Genomic DNA, 18,004 nt, shown 5'->3' with positions numbered 1-18,004 from the left:
TTATCAGCCTAATACCCGGAAGTGACTTCTCCATGTTCATCTATGGGGTCAAGAGTCAATGGCACTTCTCTTTCTCTCAATTCCTCAACCACTCCACTCTGCTTCAACCAATGAAAAGGCTTTCAAAGTGTAATTGTGTAATTGTCAAAGTGTAATTGTGTAATTGTCAAAGTGTAATTGTGTGATTGTCAAAGTGTAATTGCTTTCAGTGTACTGTTTTGGCAGCAGTGTTTGTTATTTAGTAGAAAGACAGTCATCCGACCAAGGAACACTGAAAGCTACACGCTGTAAGTTTTAGTGAATTCGTAGGTGCGTCAAGGTCCTTCACATTTAATGGTTGTCAGGGGCAACGAGCAGCCAGCCCTCCAGAACTTGGATTGCCCACCCACTGTGAGTGAACTGATATGGTGGAGACAACACGTACACCCACACGAACACACACACACACACACACACACACACACAGCCAAGCGTGAAACGACTGCAGTTGACATGAAGCCAGGAGCCCTGGTGAAAAATACAATTCTGCATGAATCCATTTGACCCCAGTTAAAAGTCCCAGTTGAATCCATTTGACCCCAGTTAAAAGTCCCAGTTGAATCCACTTGACCCCAGTTAAAAGTCCCAGTTGAATCCATTTGACCCCAGTTAAAAGTCCCAGTTGAATCAACTTGACCCCAGTTAAAAGTCCCAGTTGAATCCACTTGACCCCAGTTAAAAGTCCCAGTTGAATCCACTCGACCCCAGTTAAAAGTCCCAGGTGAATCCATTTGACCCCAGTTAAAAGTCCCAGTTGAATCCATTTGACCCCCAGTTAAAAGTCCCAGTTGAATCCACTTGACCCCAGTTAAAAGTCCCAGTTGAATCCATTTGACCCCAGTCAACAGTCCAAGTTGAATCCATTTGACCCCAGTTAAAAGTCCCAGTTGAATCCACTCGACCCCTGTTAAAAGTCCCAGTTGAATCCACTTGATCCCAGTTAAAAGTCCCAGTTGAATCCATTTGACCCCAGTCAAAAGTCCCAGTTGAATCCATTTGACCCCAGTTAAAAGTCCCAGTTGAATCCATTTGACCCCAGTTAAAAGTCCCAGTTGAATCCACTTGACCACAGTTAAAAGTCCCAGTTGAATCCATTTGACCCCAGTTAAAAGTCCCAGTTGAATCCACTTGACCCCAGTTAAAAGTCCCAGTTGAATCCATTTGATCCCAGTTAAAAGTCCCAGTTGAATCCATTTGACCCCAGTTAAAAGTCCCAGTTGAATCCATTTGACCCCAGTTAAAAGTCCCAGTTGAATCCATTTGACCCCAGTTAAAAGTCCCAGTTGAATCCATTTGACCCCAGTTATAAGTTCCAGTTATCTAGAATACCAGCCACTGACTAAAGGAGAGGGTTCTAAGAAATAGCAGAAGATGACAATGTGTTAATGTGTGTGTGTGTGTGTGTGTTACGGTGCGTGTGTGTTACAGTGTGTGTGTGTTACGGTGTGTGTGTGTTACGGTGTGTGTGTGTGTGTGTTGCAGTGTGTGTGTGTGTGTGTGTTGCAGTGTGTGTGTGTGTGTGTGTGTTACGGTGTGTGTCTGTGTGTGTGTTACGGTGTGTGTGTGTGTGTGTTACGGTGTGTGTGTTACGGTGTGTGTGTGTGTTACGGTGTGTGTGTGTTACGGTGTGTGTGTGTTACAGTGTGTGTGTGTGTGTGTGTGTGTGTGTGTGTGTGTGTGTGTGTGTTACGGTGTGTGTGTGTGTTACGGTGTGTGTGTGTGTGTGTGTTACGGTGTGTGTGTGTGTTACTGTTTGTATAGTTCCTTTAGAAAGTGTTCACAACCCTTCACTTTTTACACTTTTTATGTCACAGGGTGGGATTCAAATGGATGTACCTTTCTTTTTTTGTCAATGACCCAGACAACACTAACGTCAAAGTGGAAGAATAACTCTACAATTAAAAAAAATGTTATGAAAAATAGATACATATTAAACCCCCTGATTACAGCTGTGTATCTTTCTGGGTAAGTCTCTAAGAGCGATTACAGCTGTGAGTCTTTCTGGGTAAGTCTCTAAGAGCGATTACAGCTGTGAGTCTTTCTGGGTAAGTCTCTAAGAGCGATTACAGCTGTGAGTCTTTCTGGTTAAGTCTCTAAGATCTTTCCACACCTGGAATGTGCAACATTTGCACATCATTATTTTCAAAATTCTTTAAGTTCTGTCAAGTTGATCATTGCTATACACCCATTTTTAAGTCTTTCCATATATTTTCAAGCTGATTTAAGTCAAAACTGTAACTAGGCCACTCAGGAACATTCAGTGTTGTCTTGGTAACCAACTCCAGTGTATATTTGTCTTTGTGTTTTAGGTTATTGTCATGCTGAAAGGTGAATTTGTCTCCCAGTGTCTGTTTGAAAGCAGACCTTATCAGGTTTTCCTCTAGGATTTTGCCTGTTCTTAGCTCCATTCAGTTTCCGATGACAAGCATACCCATAACATGATGCAGCCACCGTCATGCACTAAAATATGATGAGTCGTGAGTGGGTCCAGGGGCAGGCAGGTCCTGCCCCTGGTCCGGGCAGAAGGTCATACACAGGGGGTCAAAAAAGGCAAGAGTACAGGCAGGGAAAAGGCTAGTAACGTCGTCTGGGAGATCAGGCAATAGGTTGATAACAGGAAATCTAAAGTACAGGCAAGGAATAGGCAAAGCGTCGTTAGTGAGGCAGGACAAACTATCATCCACGGGAGGATTAAATTATGGGAAAACCACCATCTGAATAGAAGTGTCACAAAACAAACAATACCTCACGATGACGGGGTGCTAAGAACTGAACTAAATAGTGTGTGATAATGACATACAGGTGTGTGAACAGGTGATCAGAATTCAAGTGATTGGGATCTGGAGAGTGAGCTACGTTCAGGGGATCTATGTGTTTGAGAGTGTGAGTTGGAAGCAGACATTACAAACAGGTGTAAATCTTACTGTGAATTGCTACAAGCCCTTAACCAACCATGCAGTTATAGGAAAATAGAGTTAAGAGGAGTAGATCTGAACCTCTGTCTGTGGTCTTTTCTGCAGAGACAATAATTCCTCAACCAGCTGGCTGCTCCACCTCCCTCTGATACCAGCTCACTATGACAAGCTGTTTCCCTCATTTACATTTGGGATAAAAGGGGAGAGCTTACAATGAACAAATCTCTGCTGTGATTGTCACATAGGTTCAAACACACAGAGACACACACAAACACACACACAGACACATACACTCGGTGAAATTGCATGAGACAGTGGATCTTGTTCATCAGATCTGTGTTAAGACAGACATGTAAACACACACACAGACAGAGAGAGAGAGAGCGAGAGAGAGAGACAGAGACAAATGGAGAGAGAGTCAGACATAGGTGGAAAGAGAGAGAGCGAGAGAGAGAGAGAGAGACAGACAGAGACAAATGGAGAGAGAGTTAGACAGAGACAAATGGAGAGAGAGAGAGAGAGAGGCAGATGGGGAGAGAGAGAGAGATAGAGAGAGAGAGGGAGGGAGAGAGAGAGAGGCAGATGGACAGATGGAGAGAGAGAGAGACAAATGGAGAGAGAGTCAGAGACAGATGGAGAGAGAGAGAGAGAGAGAGAGGCAGATAGAGAGAGAGACAGACAGACAGAGACAAATGGAGAGAGAGTTAGACAGAGACAAATGGAGAGAGAGAGAGAGAGAGAGAGAGAGAGAGAGAGAGAGAGAGGCAGATGGGGAGAGAGAGAGATAAAGAGAGAGAGGGAGGGAGAGAGAGAGAGAGGCAGATGGACAGATGGAGAGAGAGAGACAAATGGAGAGTCAGAGAGATGGAGAGAGGGAGAGAGAGAGAGAGAGAGGCAGATGGGGAGAGAGAGAGATAGAGAGAGAGAGAGAGAGAGGGAGGGAGAGAGAGAGAGAGGCAGATGGAGAGAGGAAAAGTCTTCTCATGCTTTGTTGATTTCAAAAAAGCCTTCGACTCAATTTGGCATGAGGATCTGCTATACAAATTGATGGAAAGTGGTGTTGGTGGTAAAACATACGACGTTATAAAATCCATGTACACAAACAACAAGTGTGCGGTTAAAATTGGCAAAAAACACACACATTTCTTCACACAGGGTTGTGGGTTGAGACAGGAATGCAGCTTAAGCCCCACCCTCTTCAACATATATATCAACGAATTGGCGCGGGCACTAGAAAAGTCTGCAGTACCCGGCCTCACCCTACTAGAATCCGAAGTCAAATGTCTACTGTTTGCTGATGATCTGGTGCTTCTGTCACCAACCAAGGAGGGCCTACAGCAGCACATAGATCTTCTGCACAGATTCTGTCAGACCTGGGCCCTGACAGTAAATCTCAGTAAGACCAAAATAAGGGTGTTCCAAAAAAGGTCCAGTCGCCAGGACCACAAATACAAATTCCATCTAGACACTGTTGCCCTAGAGCACACAAAAAATGATACATACCTTGGCCTAAACATCAGCGCCACAGGTAACTTCCACAAAGCTGTGAACGATCTGAGAGACAAGGCAAGAAGGGCATTCTATGCCATCAAAAGGAACATACATTTCAACATACCAATTAGGATCTGGCTAAAAATACTTGAATCAGTCATAGAGCCCATTGCCCTTTATTGGTTGTGAGGTCTGGGGTCCGCTCACCAACCAAGAATTCACAAAATGGGACAAACACCAAATTGAGACTCTGCACGCAGAATTCTGCAAAAATATCCTCTGTGTACAACGTAGAACACCAAATAATGCATGCAGAGCAGAATTAGGCCGATACCCACTAATTATCAAAATCCAGAACAGAGCCGTTAAATTCTACAACCACCTAAAAGGAAGCGATTCCCAAACCTTCCATAACAAAGCCATCACCAACAGAGAGATGAACCTGGAGAAGAGTCCCCTAAGCAAGCTGGTCCTGGGGCTCTGTTCACAAACACAAACACACCGCACAGAGCCCCAGGACAGCAGCACAATAGACCCAACCAAATCATGAGAAAACAAAAAGATAATTACTTGACACATTGGAAAGAATTAACAAAAAAACAGAGCAAACTAGAATGCTATTTGGCCCTAAACAGAGAGTACACAGTGGCAGAATACCTGACCACTGTGACTGACCCAAAATTAAGGAAAGCTTTGACTATGTACAGACTCAGTGAGCATAGCCTTGCTATTGAGAAAGGCCGCAGTAGGCAGACATGGCTCTCAAGAGAAGACAGGCTATGTGCTCACTAAACTCCCATATTTACTGGGTGAAATTCCAGTGTGCCATCACGGCAGCAAGATTTGTGACCTGTTGCCACAAGAAAAGGGCAACCAGTGAAGAACAAACACCATTGTAAATACAACCCATCTTTATGCTTATTTATTTTCCCTTGTGTTCTTGAACCATTTGTACATTGTTACAACACTGTATTTTGATTGTTTATTTCACTTTTGTATATTATCTACCTCACCTGCTTTGGCAATGTTAACACATGTTTCCCATGCCAATAAAGCCCCTTGAATTGAATTGAATTGAGAGGCAGATGGAGAGAGGGAGAGATAGAGGGGCTGTTGGAGAGGAGGAGGCAGATGGAGAGAGGGAGAGATAGAGGGGCTGTTGGAGAGGAGGAGGCAGATGGATTTTCACCATCATTATTTAACCTCTTTAGATGGGAAACAGATTTTTATGGAGTTAAACATGTGCTCTTTACGACAGAATGTTACAATTAGCTAAAAAACCAAACGTTTTTTTCTGGACCAAATTACACTTGTGAAAGGCCACTGACTTGATGGAATGCCAATATGTACATGCTCTTGGGTGGATTAGATTGGTCTGGTTGTTATCTGTAACCCGTTAAATCATGGAACCTCGATACTATATCAATGTCTGTATTATTCATGTCCTATGACATCATAATGTGTTTGATGTGTATTTCTATTGCCCTCTTGGCCAGGTCTCCATTGGTTTCCTCAATAGGATAAATACAGGTCAAATTAAGGTTAAATCAACAAAAATAGAATAATCTCAATCATGTTATCATCTTATATGAAATGATCCCTCTCTCTACTCTCTGTTGGCTGCAGTGAGACTCCAGTGCAAGTCCCCCCTCCCCCCCTGGCTGGCCCAGACCACGTTGATGCTGTTGTGCCCACGCCGCCTCCCTCCTCCCCTTTTACTCCGGCGTTCCCCCCATTGCTTCTTCCAGTGATGGCTATGAGTACCGACCCGGGCTGCAGAAGGGACGACTCCGACCCTGACTCAATGACCCCTGACACCAGTAACCTCACCGCCATGATGGCCGCAGTCACCATGAAGACCACCGAGACAGAGGTCTCACCGGCCAATGGCGTGAGGAACGGGGCTCAGCAGGGCGGAGCTAAAAGGGGCCCTCCTTCGCGGGCGCACCTCTCAGGGAGGAAGCTGTCGCTACAGGAACGAGGGACGTACCCATCAGAGGGGACTCACGTCTCCCCCCGTGTGGCACGCAGACCCACAGTGGAGTCCAAGCAGGTCTCCATCTCAGATGCAGAGGTGAGTGAACGGACTCTGCGCCTACACAGGAAAAAGGACTTTAATGCAATTCAGTTCAGTGCAATAAACATGATTATTGCTCCTAAGTTTTGAATTGAATTGAGAGGGCTAAGTCAGATTTATAAATGGGGTTTGGAGGCATAGTTCAGTGGTAGAACATCTGACTGAATACCAAGAGGTTTTCAGGTTTAAATAAAAGATGAATAGAATTAAAATGTTGAAGACACCAGCAGCCACAGCCAGAGAAATCCTGTTTTCATCTTTTTGCAGTCATTGTTGGCTTGAGAGTCACAGCTGTGTGTGTGTGTGTGTGTGTGTGTGTGTGTGTGTGTGTGTGTGTGTGTGTGTGTGTGTGTTCTGAGATGACCTAGGGCAGTGCTCTGCTCAGGGACGGTCATGACATTGTGGGATTGACATTAATGTGTAATGCACATATAGAATATGTTGCCTCTAGCTGCATAACCGTCTGGTCTCATCTGAGAGAACACCAGGAAGTAGCCCATCTCCAAGAGTGTGTATGAAATGGCACCCTATTCCACTTGGACTCTGGTCTAAAGTAGTGCACTTTATAGGGAATAGAGTTCCATTTGGGAAGCAGTCCAAGACTGAAAGATATACCTCTTAAATGTAATGGTAGAATGTGACACAACACCTGGATTTTGTGCTCTATGTAGCAAAATGTGAAATATTTTTTTTACATTGGTAAAAGTAGAGACTCAGAGCTACAAAATGGTATATCATACACTGCATTTTTGAGGAACAATGGAAAAGAAATTCTGCTTTGAAAGTTGATAAACTTGTAAACTCACTTTTGAGAAAAGGGCATTTTAGCGTTTCGGTGAGAGAGCTCTTCCTTGTCTACACCCATTCAGCATCGTCCACACCCTCTGAAGCTTTAGCCCCACCCATTCAGCATTGTCCATACCCTCTGAAGCTTTAGCCCTACCCATTCAGCATCGTCCACACCCTCTTAAGCTTTAGCCCCACCCATTCAGCATCGTCCACACCCTCTTAAGCTTTAGCCCCACCCATTCAGCATCGTCCACACCCTCTGAAGCTTTAGCCCCACCCATTCAGCATCGTCCACACCCTCTTAAGCTTTAGCCACACCCATTCAGCATCGTCCACACCCTCTTAAGCTTTAGCCACACCCATTCAGCATCGTCCACACCCTCTTAAGCTTTAGCCACACCCATTCAGCATCGTCCACACCCTCTTAAGCTTTAGCCACACCCATTCAGCATCGTCCACACCCTCTTAAGCTTTAGCCCCACCCATTCAGCATCGTCCACACCCTCTGAAGCTTTAGCCCCACCCATTCAGCATCGTCCACACCCTCTTAAGCTTTAGCCACACCCATTCAGCATCGTCCACACCCTCTTAAGCTTTAGCCCCACCCATTCAGCATCGTCCACAACCTCTTAAGCTTTAGCCCCACCCATTCAGCATCGTCCACACCCTCTGAAGCTTTAGCCCCACCCATTCAGCATCGTCCACACCCTCTTAAGCTTTAGCCCCACCCATTCAGCATCGTCCACACCCTCTTAAGCGTTAGCCCCACCCATTCAGCATCGTCCACACCCTCTTAAGCTTTAGCCCCACCCATTCAGCATTGTCCACACCCTCTGAAGCTTTAGCCCCACCCATTCAGCATCGTCCACACCCTCTGAAGCTTTAGCCCCACCCATTCAGCATCGTCCACACCCTCTTAAGCTTTAGCCACACCCATTCAGCATCGTCCACACCCTCTTAAGCTTTAGCCCCACCCATTCAGCATCGTCCACACCCTCTTAAGCTTTAGCCACACCCATTCAGCATCGTCCACACCCTCTTAAGCTTTAGCCCCACCCATTCAGCATCGTCCACACCCTCTGAAGCTTTAGCCCCACCCATTCAGCATCGTCCACACCCTCTTAAGCTTTGGCCACACCCATTCAGCATCGTCCACACCCTCTGAAGCTTTAGCCCCGTCCATCTCCTTGCGTTCAGAGAGCAAACTTGACGCTCTGGCCGAAGATTTGTTTACCTCTGGATAACATGAAAACAGCCTAACCAGCGCTGGCAACAATTTCATTACGTTTTTTTGCTGACGTTTACTGCCACTGGCCATATTCAACAGGTGTTGTACACTGTACCTAGCTAGCTAGCTAAACAATTAACCTCGCTAGGTAAACAACATGTAAGATCACACACATCACATCACACGTTAGCTAACGACCCAGCCACCTAACGTTAGCTAGGGACACTTTAGCTTGAAATGCACATCTATCACTCCAGTATTAATGCTAAATTGAAATTATTTCGCCACTATGGCCTATTTATTGCCTTACCTCCCTAATCGTACTACATTTGCACACGCTGTATATCGATTTTTCTATTGTGTTGTTATTGACTGTATGTTTGTTTTACTCCATGTGTAACTCTGTGTTGTTGTTTTTGTCGCACTGCTTTGCGTTATCTTGACCAGGTCACAGTTGTAAATGAGAACTTGTTCTCAACTGACCTACCTGGTTGAATAAAGATTTAATTAAAAATAAAATAAAACTCAAACAGTGTGGTGTTATGGGGTATCCAGGGTACATTCAAGTATCCTTTCAACCTCTCCAAAGTGTCTGAATGTGGTAATTGCACTGTTTTTGCACACTGCATGTGCCTTAAAGTTATTGTTTACTATAAAAACAACAACACCAACCTCCCTCATACATTGTGGTGGTGTTTTCATCATATTTTTGATGCGCAAAGATATAGTCACTAGGTGGACTTTCGATGTTGCCATTAAGTTATACATCATTAGAGAACATTGTCAATAGGCTAGATTTGTTCCCACCAACCTAAGGATTAAATGTCATACCCCTCGTGTAGCTACAGCTCAAACACAGACCAAATTGACCTTGTAAGATGTTTGCTGTTTGGTGAAAACGTTGTATAAAATACACATTTTGCCTCTCGGGGCTGGTGATCAATAACAGTAGGTCACAGCCAGACAAATAAGATATCCTCATGATGTGTGGAGTCCCGGCTTTTGGTGTGAATCAATTTATTCCGGGTTTATTTTGTTTATGCTTCACAACGCTAATCGTAATGTAGGTAGCAGCCATCTTGAAATGAGGTCATCGACTCGGCCTGCCCTTATACACTCTCATGCCCATATATGGTAGTAAGTCACGCTGTAGATTTTAAGGCACAGCTCAATAGCAGAGGAACCATGTCTTTGCAGATGGGGAACACTTCTCATGCCAGACTGAATTGAATACAAAAAAAATCAAAAGAGGATTTATTAAAGGTTCTGTCTGGCTCTGTCTGTCAGCTTCTCCAAGACCAGAGGCTCTCTATATAGTCCACTACTATAGCACCCTATTCCCTATATAGTGCACTACTATAGCACCCTATTCCCTATATAGTGCACTACTATAGCACCCTATTCCCTATATAGTACACTACTATAGCACACTATTCCCTATATAGTCCACTACTATAGCACACTATTCCCTATATAGTGCACTAATATAGCACCCTATTCCCTATAATATTACACTAATATAGCACCCTATTCCCTATATAGTACACTAATATAGCACCCTATTCCCTATATAGTACACTAATATAGCACCCTATTCCCTATAATAGTACACTAATATAGCACCCTATTCCCTATATAGTGCACTAATATAGCACCCTATTCCCTATATAGTACACTACTATAGCACCCTATTCCCTATAATAGTACACTAATATAGCACCCTATTCCCTATATAGTACACTAATATAGCACCCTATTCCCTATATAGTGCACTAATATAGCACCCTATTCCCTATATAGTACACTACTATAGCACCCTATTCCCTATAATAGTACACTAATATAGCACCCTATTCCCTATATAGTACACTAATATAGCACCCTATTCCCTATAATAGTACACTAATATAGCACCCTATTCCCTATATAGTGCACTAATATAGCACCCTATTCCCTATATAGTACACTACTATAGCACCCTATTCCCTATAATAGTACACTAATATAGCACCCTATTCCCTATATAGTACACTAATATAGCACCCTATTCCCTATATACTGCACTAATATAGCACCCTATTCCCTATATAGTACACTACTATAGCACCCTATTCCCTATAATAGTACACTAATATAGCACCCTATTCCCTATATAGTACACTAATATAGCACCCTATTCCCTATATAGTGCACTAATATAGCACCCTATTCCCTATATAGTACACTACTATAGCACCCTATTCCCTATAATAGTACACTAATATAGCACCCTATTCCCTATATAGTACACTAATATAGCACCCTATTCCCTATATAGTGCACTAATATAGCACCCTATTCCCTATATAGTACACTACTATAGCACCCTATTCCCTATAATAGTACACTAATATAGCACCCTATTCCCTATATAGTACACTAATATAGCACCCTATTCCCTATATAGTACACTAATATAGCACCCTATTCCCTATAATAGTACACTAATATAGCACCCTATTCCCTATATAGTGCACTAATATAGCACCCTATTCCCTATATAGTACACTACTATAGCACCCTATTCCCTATATAGTACACTAATATAGCACCCTATTCCCTATATAGTGCACTATTATAGCACCCTATTCCCTATATAGTGCACTACTATAGCACCCTATTCCCTATATAGTCCACTACTATAGCACCCTATTCCCTATATAGTGCACTAATATAGCACCCTATTCCCTATATAGTCCACTACTATAGCACCCTATTCCCTATATAGTGCACTAATATAGCACCCTATTCCCTATATAGTCCACTAGTATAGCACCCTATTCCCTATATAGTGCACTAATATAGCACCCTATTCCCTATATAGTGCACTATTATAGCACCCTATTCCCTATATAGTGCACTACTATAGCACCCTATTCCCTATATAGTCCACTACTATAGCACCCTATTCCCTATATAGTGCACTAATATAGCACCCTATTCCCTATATAGTGCACTATTATAGCACCCTATTCCCTATATAGTGCACTACTATAGCACCCTATTCCCTATATATTGCACTATTATAGCACCCTATTCCCTATATAGTGCACTACTATAGCACCCTATTCCCTATATAGTGCACTACTATAACACCCTATTCCCTATATAGTGCACTATTATAGCACCCTATTCCCTATATAGTGCACTAATATAGCACCCTATTCCCTATATAGTGCACTATTATAGCACCCTATTCCCTATATAGTGCACTACTATAGCACCCTATTCCCTATATAGTGCACTACTATAGCACCCTATTCCCTATATAGTCCACTACTATAGCACCCTATTCCCTATATAGTGCACTATTATGGCACCCTATTCCCTATATAGTGCACTAATATAGCACCCTATTCCCTATATAGTGCACTATTATAGCACCCTATTCCCTATATAGTGCACTACTATAGCACCCTATTCCCTATATAGTGCACTACTATAGCACCCTATTCCCTATATAGTCCACTACTATAGCACCCTATTCCCTATATAGTCCACTACTATAGCACCCTATTCCCTATATAGTGCACTACTATAGCACCCTATTCCCTATATAGTGCACTACTATAGCACCCTATTCCCTATATAGTCCACTACTATAGCACCCTATTCCCTATATAGTGCACTAATATAGCACCCTATTCCCTATATAGTCCACTACTATAGCATTCTATTCCCTATATAGTGCACTACTATAGCACCCTATTCCCTATATAGTCCACTACTATAGCACCCTATTCCCTATATAGTGCACTATTATAGCACCCTATTCCCTATATAGTGCACTAATATAGCACCCTATTCCCTATATAGTGCACTATTATAGCACCCTATTCCCTATATAGTGCACTACTATAGCACCCTATTCCCTATATAGTGCACTACTATAGCACCCTATTCCCTATATAGTCCACTACTATAGCACCCTATTCCCTATATAGTCCACGACTATAGCACCCTATTCCCTATATAGTGCACTACTATAGCACCCTATTCCCTATATAGTGCACTACTATAGCACCATATTCCCTATATAGTCCACTACTATAGCACCCTATTCCCTATATAGTGCACTAATATAGCACCCTATTCCCTATATAGTCCACTACTATAGCACCCTGTTCCCTATATAGTGCACTACTATAGCACCCTATTCCCTATATAGTCCACTACTATAGCACCCTATTCCCTATATAGTGCACTACTATAGCACCCTATTCCCTATATAGTGCACTAATATAGCACCCTATTCCCTATATAGTCCACGACTATAGCACCCTATTCCCTATATAGTGCACTACTATAGCACCCTATTCCCTATATAGTGCACTACTATAGCACCCTATTCCCTATATAGTCCACTACTATAGCACCCTATTCCCTATATAGTGCACTAATATAGCACCCTATTCCCTATATAGTCCACTACTATAGCACCCTGTTCCCTATATAGTGCACTACTATAGCACCCTGTTCCCTATATAGTCCACTACTATAGCACCCTATTCCCTATATAGTGCACTACTATAGCACCCTATTCCCTATATAGTGCACTATTATAGCACCCTATTCCCTATATAGTGCACTACTATAGCACCCTATTCCCTATATAGTCCACTACTATAGCACCCTATTCCCTATATAGTGCACTAATATAGCACCCTATTCCCTATATAGTCCACTACTATAGCACCCTATTCCCTATATAGTGCACTAATATAGCACCCTATTCCCTATATAGTGCACTATTATAGCACCCTATTCCCTATATAGTGCACTACTATAGCACCCTATTCCCTATATAGTCCACTACTCTAGCACCCTATTCCCTATATAGTACACTACTATAGCACACTATTCCCTATATAGTCCACTACTATAGCACCCTATTCCCTATATAGTGCACTAATATAGCACCCTATTCCCTATAATAGTACACTAATATAGCACCCTATTCCCTATATAGTACACTAATATAGCACCCTATTCCCTATATAGTACACTAATATAGCACCCTATTCCCTATAATAGTACACTAATATAGCACCCTATTCCCTATATAGTGCACTAATATAGCACCCTATTCCCTATATAGTACACTACTATAGCACCCTATTCCCTATAATAGTACACTAATATAGCACCCTATTCCCTATATAGTACACTAATATAGCACCCTATTCCCTATATAGTGCACTAATATAGCACCCTATTCCCTATATAGTACACTACTATAGCACCCTATTCCCTATAATAGTACACTAATATAGCACCCTATTCCCTATATAGTACACTAATATAGCACCCTATTCCCTATATAGTACACTAATATAGCACCCTATTCCCTATAATAGTACACTAATATAGCACCCTATTCCCTATATAGTGCACTAATATAGCACCCTATTCCCTATATAGTACACTACTATAGCACCCTATTCCCTATATAGTACACTAATATAGCACCCTATTCCCTATATAGTGCACTAATATAGCACCCTATTCCCTATATAGTGCACTATTATAGCACCCTATTCCCTATATAGTGCACTACTATAGCACCCTATTCCCTATATAGTCCACTTCTATAGCACCCTATTCCCTATATAGTGCACTAATATAGCAACCTATTCCCTATATAGTCCACTACTATAGCACCCTATTCCCTATATAGTGCACTAATATAGCACCCTATTCCCTATATAGTCCACTACTATAGCACCCTATTCCCTATATAGTGCACTAATATAGCACCCTATTCCCTATATAGTGCACTATTATAGCACCCTATTCCCTATATAGTGCACTACTATAGCACCCTATTCCCTATATAGTCCACTACTATAGCACCCTATTCCCTATATAGTGCACTAATATAGCACCCTATTCCCTATATAGTGCACTATTATAGCACCCTATTCCCTATATAGTGCACTACTATAGCACCCTATTCCCTATATAGTGCACTATTATAGCACCCTATTCCCTATATAGTGCACTACTATAGCACCCTATTCCCTATATAGTGCACTATTATAGCACCCTATTCCCTATATAGTGCACTAATATAGCACCCTATTCCCTATATAGTGCACTATTATAGCACCCTAATCCCTATATAGTGCACTACTATAGCACCCTATTCCCTATATAGTGCACTACTATAGCACCCTATTCCCTATATAGTCCACTACTATAGCACCCTATTCCCTATATAGTGCACTATTATGGCACCCTATTCCCTATATAGTGCACTAATATAGCACCCTATTCCCTATATAGTGCACTATTATAGCACCCTATTTCCTATATAGTGCACTACTATAGCACCCTATTCCCTATATAGTGCACTACTATAGCACCCTATTCCCTATATAGTCCACTACTATAGCACCCTATTCCCTATATAGTCCACTACTATAGCACCCTATTCCCTATATAGTGCACTACTATAGCACCCTATTCCCTATATAGTGCACTACTTAAGCACCCTATTCCCTATATAGTCCACTACTATAGCACCCTATTCCCTATATAGTGCACTAATATAGCACCCTATTCCCTATATAGTCCACTACTATAGCATCCTATTCCCTATATAGTGCACTACTATAGCACCCTATTCCCTATATAGTCCACCACTATAGCACCCTATTCCCTATATAGTGCACTATTATAGCACCCTATTCCCTATATAGTGCACTAATATAGCACCCTATTCCCTATATAGTGCACTATTATATCACCCTATTCCCTATATAGTGCACTACTATAGCACCCTATTCCCTATATAGTGCACTACTATAGCACCCTATTCCCTATATAGTCCACTACTATAGCACCCTATTCCCTATATAGTCCACGACTATAGCACCCTATTCCCTATATAGTCCACTACTATAGCACCCTATTCCCTATATAGTCCACGACTATAGCACCCTATTCCCTATATAGTGCACTACTATAGCACCCTATTCCCTATATAGTGCACTACTATAGCACCATATTCCCTATATAGTCCACTACTATAGCACCCTAGTCCCTATATAGTGCACTAATATAGCACCCTATTCCCTATATAGTGCACTACTACAGCACCCTATTCCCTATATAGGGCACTAATATAGCACCCTATTCCCTATATAGTGCACTAATATAGCACCCTATTCCCTATATAGTGCACTACTACAGCACCCTATTCCCTATATAGTGCACTACTACAGCACCCTAGTCCCTATATAGTGCTCTAATATAGCACCCTACTCCTTTTGACCAAAGCCCTGTGGGTAATAGGGTTAAACGTGGGACACACCAAGGTTGTAGCCGTGCTGAGTGAGAGTGAACCAGGTTAACCTTGAATGGCATGGTGAGAGAGAGAGAGAGGAGGTTTTCCTCTTATTGACTTGGGGTATTTCAGCTTTAATATTGCAGATAGATTGTGGCTTCTATCAATGTCATTGTCTGCATCATTTCCAATCCCTAATATATATTTTTTGTAAATATACAGTGTATATACTTTTTAAAAGTATTGATATTCTCCTTTGTTATTTTCCCCTAACCCTACCACCCTCCTCTAATTAGAGTAAACTAATGGACAAAAGCACTTAGGATTATATGGGCTATATACATTTTACAGACACAGTATATTTTACAATCTCTCTACCTCTCTGTCTTTCTCTCTCTTTCTGTCTCTCTCACACTCCGTCTCTGTCAATCTCTCTACCTCTCTGTCTTTCTCTCTCTTTCTGTCTCTCTCACACTCCGTCTCTGTCAATCTCTCTACCTCTGTCTGTCTTTCTCTCTCTTTCTGTCTCTCTCACACTCTGTCTCTGTCAATCTCTCTACCTCTCTGTCTTTCTCTCTCTTTCTGTCTCTCTCACACTCCGTCTCTGTCAATCTCTCTACCTCTCTGTCTTTCTCTCTCTTTCTGTCTCTCTCACACTCCGTCTCTGACATCATTTACAAACTAAGCGTTTATGTTTAGTGAGTCTGCAAGATCAGAGGCAATAGGGATGAGCAGTGATGTTCTCTTGATAAGTGTGTGAATTGGACCATTTTCCTGTCAAAAGTAAAGTACAGACCCCTAAAAGTAGTACTTTAAAGTATTTCTAAAGTACTCCACTGCTCTCACACTACGTCTCTCTCTCTCTCCCTTCCTCTCTCCCTCCCTTCCTCTCTCTCTCCCTTCCTCTCTCTCTCCCTTCCTCTCTCTCTCCCTTCCTCTCTCCCTGTCTCTCTCCCTCTCCCTCTCTCGCTCTCTCTCTCTCTCTCTCTCTCTCTCTCTCTCCCTTCCTCTCTCCCTCCCTTCCTTTCTCCCTGTATCTCTCTCTCTCTCTCTCTCTCTCGTCTCTCTCTCTTTCTCACTCTGCCCCCTCCATCTCTCTCCTCATTTTCCGACCACAGTGACAGCATCGCCTTCACACTTTTCAGAAAAAGCATGAGCAGCGTTTTGGCACCAATACATTTCCCTCTTCTATTAATTGGCTCGTCACCCGATGCTCAGTACTGAAGGAGTAATGTCTGTTTAAGTGGGTTCCAGCCTCGCACAGTGCACTCAGGTGTGTCTCTCTGCCCTCACTAAGTTGTTGGATGTAAAATATTACTAGGTCTTTGAGAGTTTATTCAGAAGATAACAGCTCTGTAAATATTATTTCCTGGTGCCCCGACTCTCTAGTTAATTACATTTACATGATTAGCTCAATCAGGTGATATTAATTGCGGAGGAATTATTTTATAGAATAGCATGTCATATCACTTAATCCGGCATAGCCATAGACACTACCGTATCTAGCAGCTGTAATGGTGTGGCAGCTGCGTTCATATAGATGATGTTGCCGCGGTCTAGGAACGGTAGGAACATGGACTATTTAGCGAGAGGCCGGACCCTATTTCTATAGAAGAAGCCCATTTTTATTCTCAAGTTTCTTAACTAACTCATCAATATGGTTTTTAAAAGACAGCTTTTCATCGATCCAGATGCCCAGGTATTTGTACCACGGACATGATCAATATGGACACCATCCAAAGTACATTATGCTAAAGTCATTAGCATCATTTTGTCACGCTCTCTAGTAAACATTTACTTTAGCATTTTATCCGCATTCAATACTAGTTTTGGGGTCAATAAAGGTTTTCAATAATAGAATGGCAGTTTCAAGTTGTATTTGTTATATGTCTGACTACATAATGATCCTCTGTTAACCTGTACTGGAAGTTACCGAACGAGGAACATGACATCCAGCCGCCCTGTAAGATACATCACATGACAAGAAATTATGAAATCAAAGGATATTGGGGGATGGAGGAATGGATGAAATGGAGGAAGGGGTAGCTGTGTCCTCTGAGGAGGGAGGGATAGCTGTGTCCTCTGAGTAGGGAGGGATAGCTGTGTCCTCTGAGGAGGGAGGGATAGCTGTGTCCTCT

General features: G+C 42.4%; 1 protein-coding gene across 1 annotated transcript in view; it reads left to right on the top strand.

The window, feature by feature from the left end:
• The first annotated feature begins 6,195 nt into the window (after positions 1-6,195).
• Positions 6,196-18,004, top strand: part of LOC139419404 (calcium/calmodulin-dependent protein kinase kinase 1-like) — a 112,097-nt gene continuing 100,288 nt past the window's right edge. The window contains exon 1 of the mRNA XM_071169351.1: positions 6,196-6,519. Coding sequence (XP_071025452.1) covers positions 6,196-6,519 — 324 coding nt within the window. The remainder of the gene's footprint in view (positions 6,520-18,004) is intronic.

Source organism: Oncorhynchus clarkii, chromosome 10 (genome assembly GCF_045791955.1).
Source record: "Oncorhynchus clarkii lewisi isolate Uvic-CL-2024 chromosome 10, UVic_Ocla_1.0, whole genome shotgun sequence".
Taxonomy (NCBI): Eukaryota; Metazoa; Chordata; class Actinopteri; order Salmoniformes; family Salmonidae; genus Oncorhynchus; species Oncorhynchus clarkii.
The sequence above is the reverse complement of the archived record's forward strand: the minus strand, read 5'-3'. Positions and strand labels throughout refer to the sequence as shown.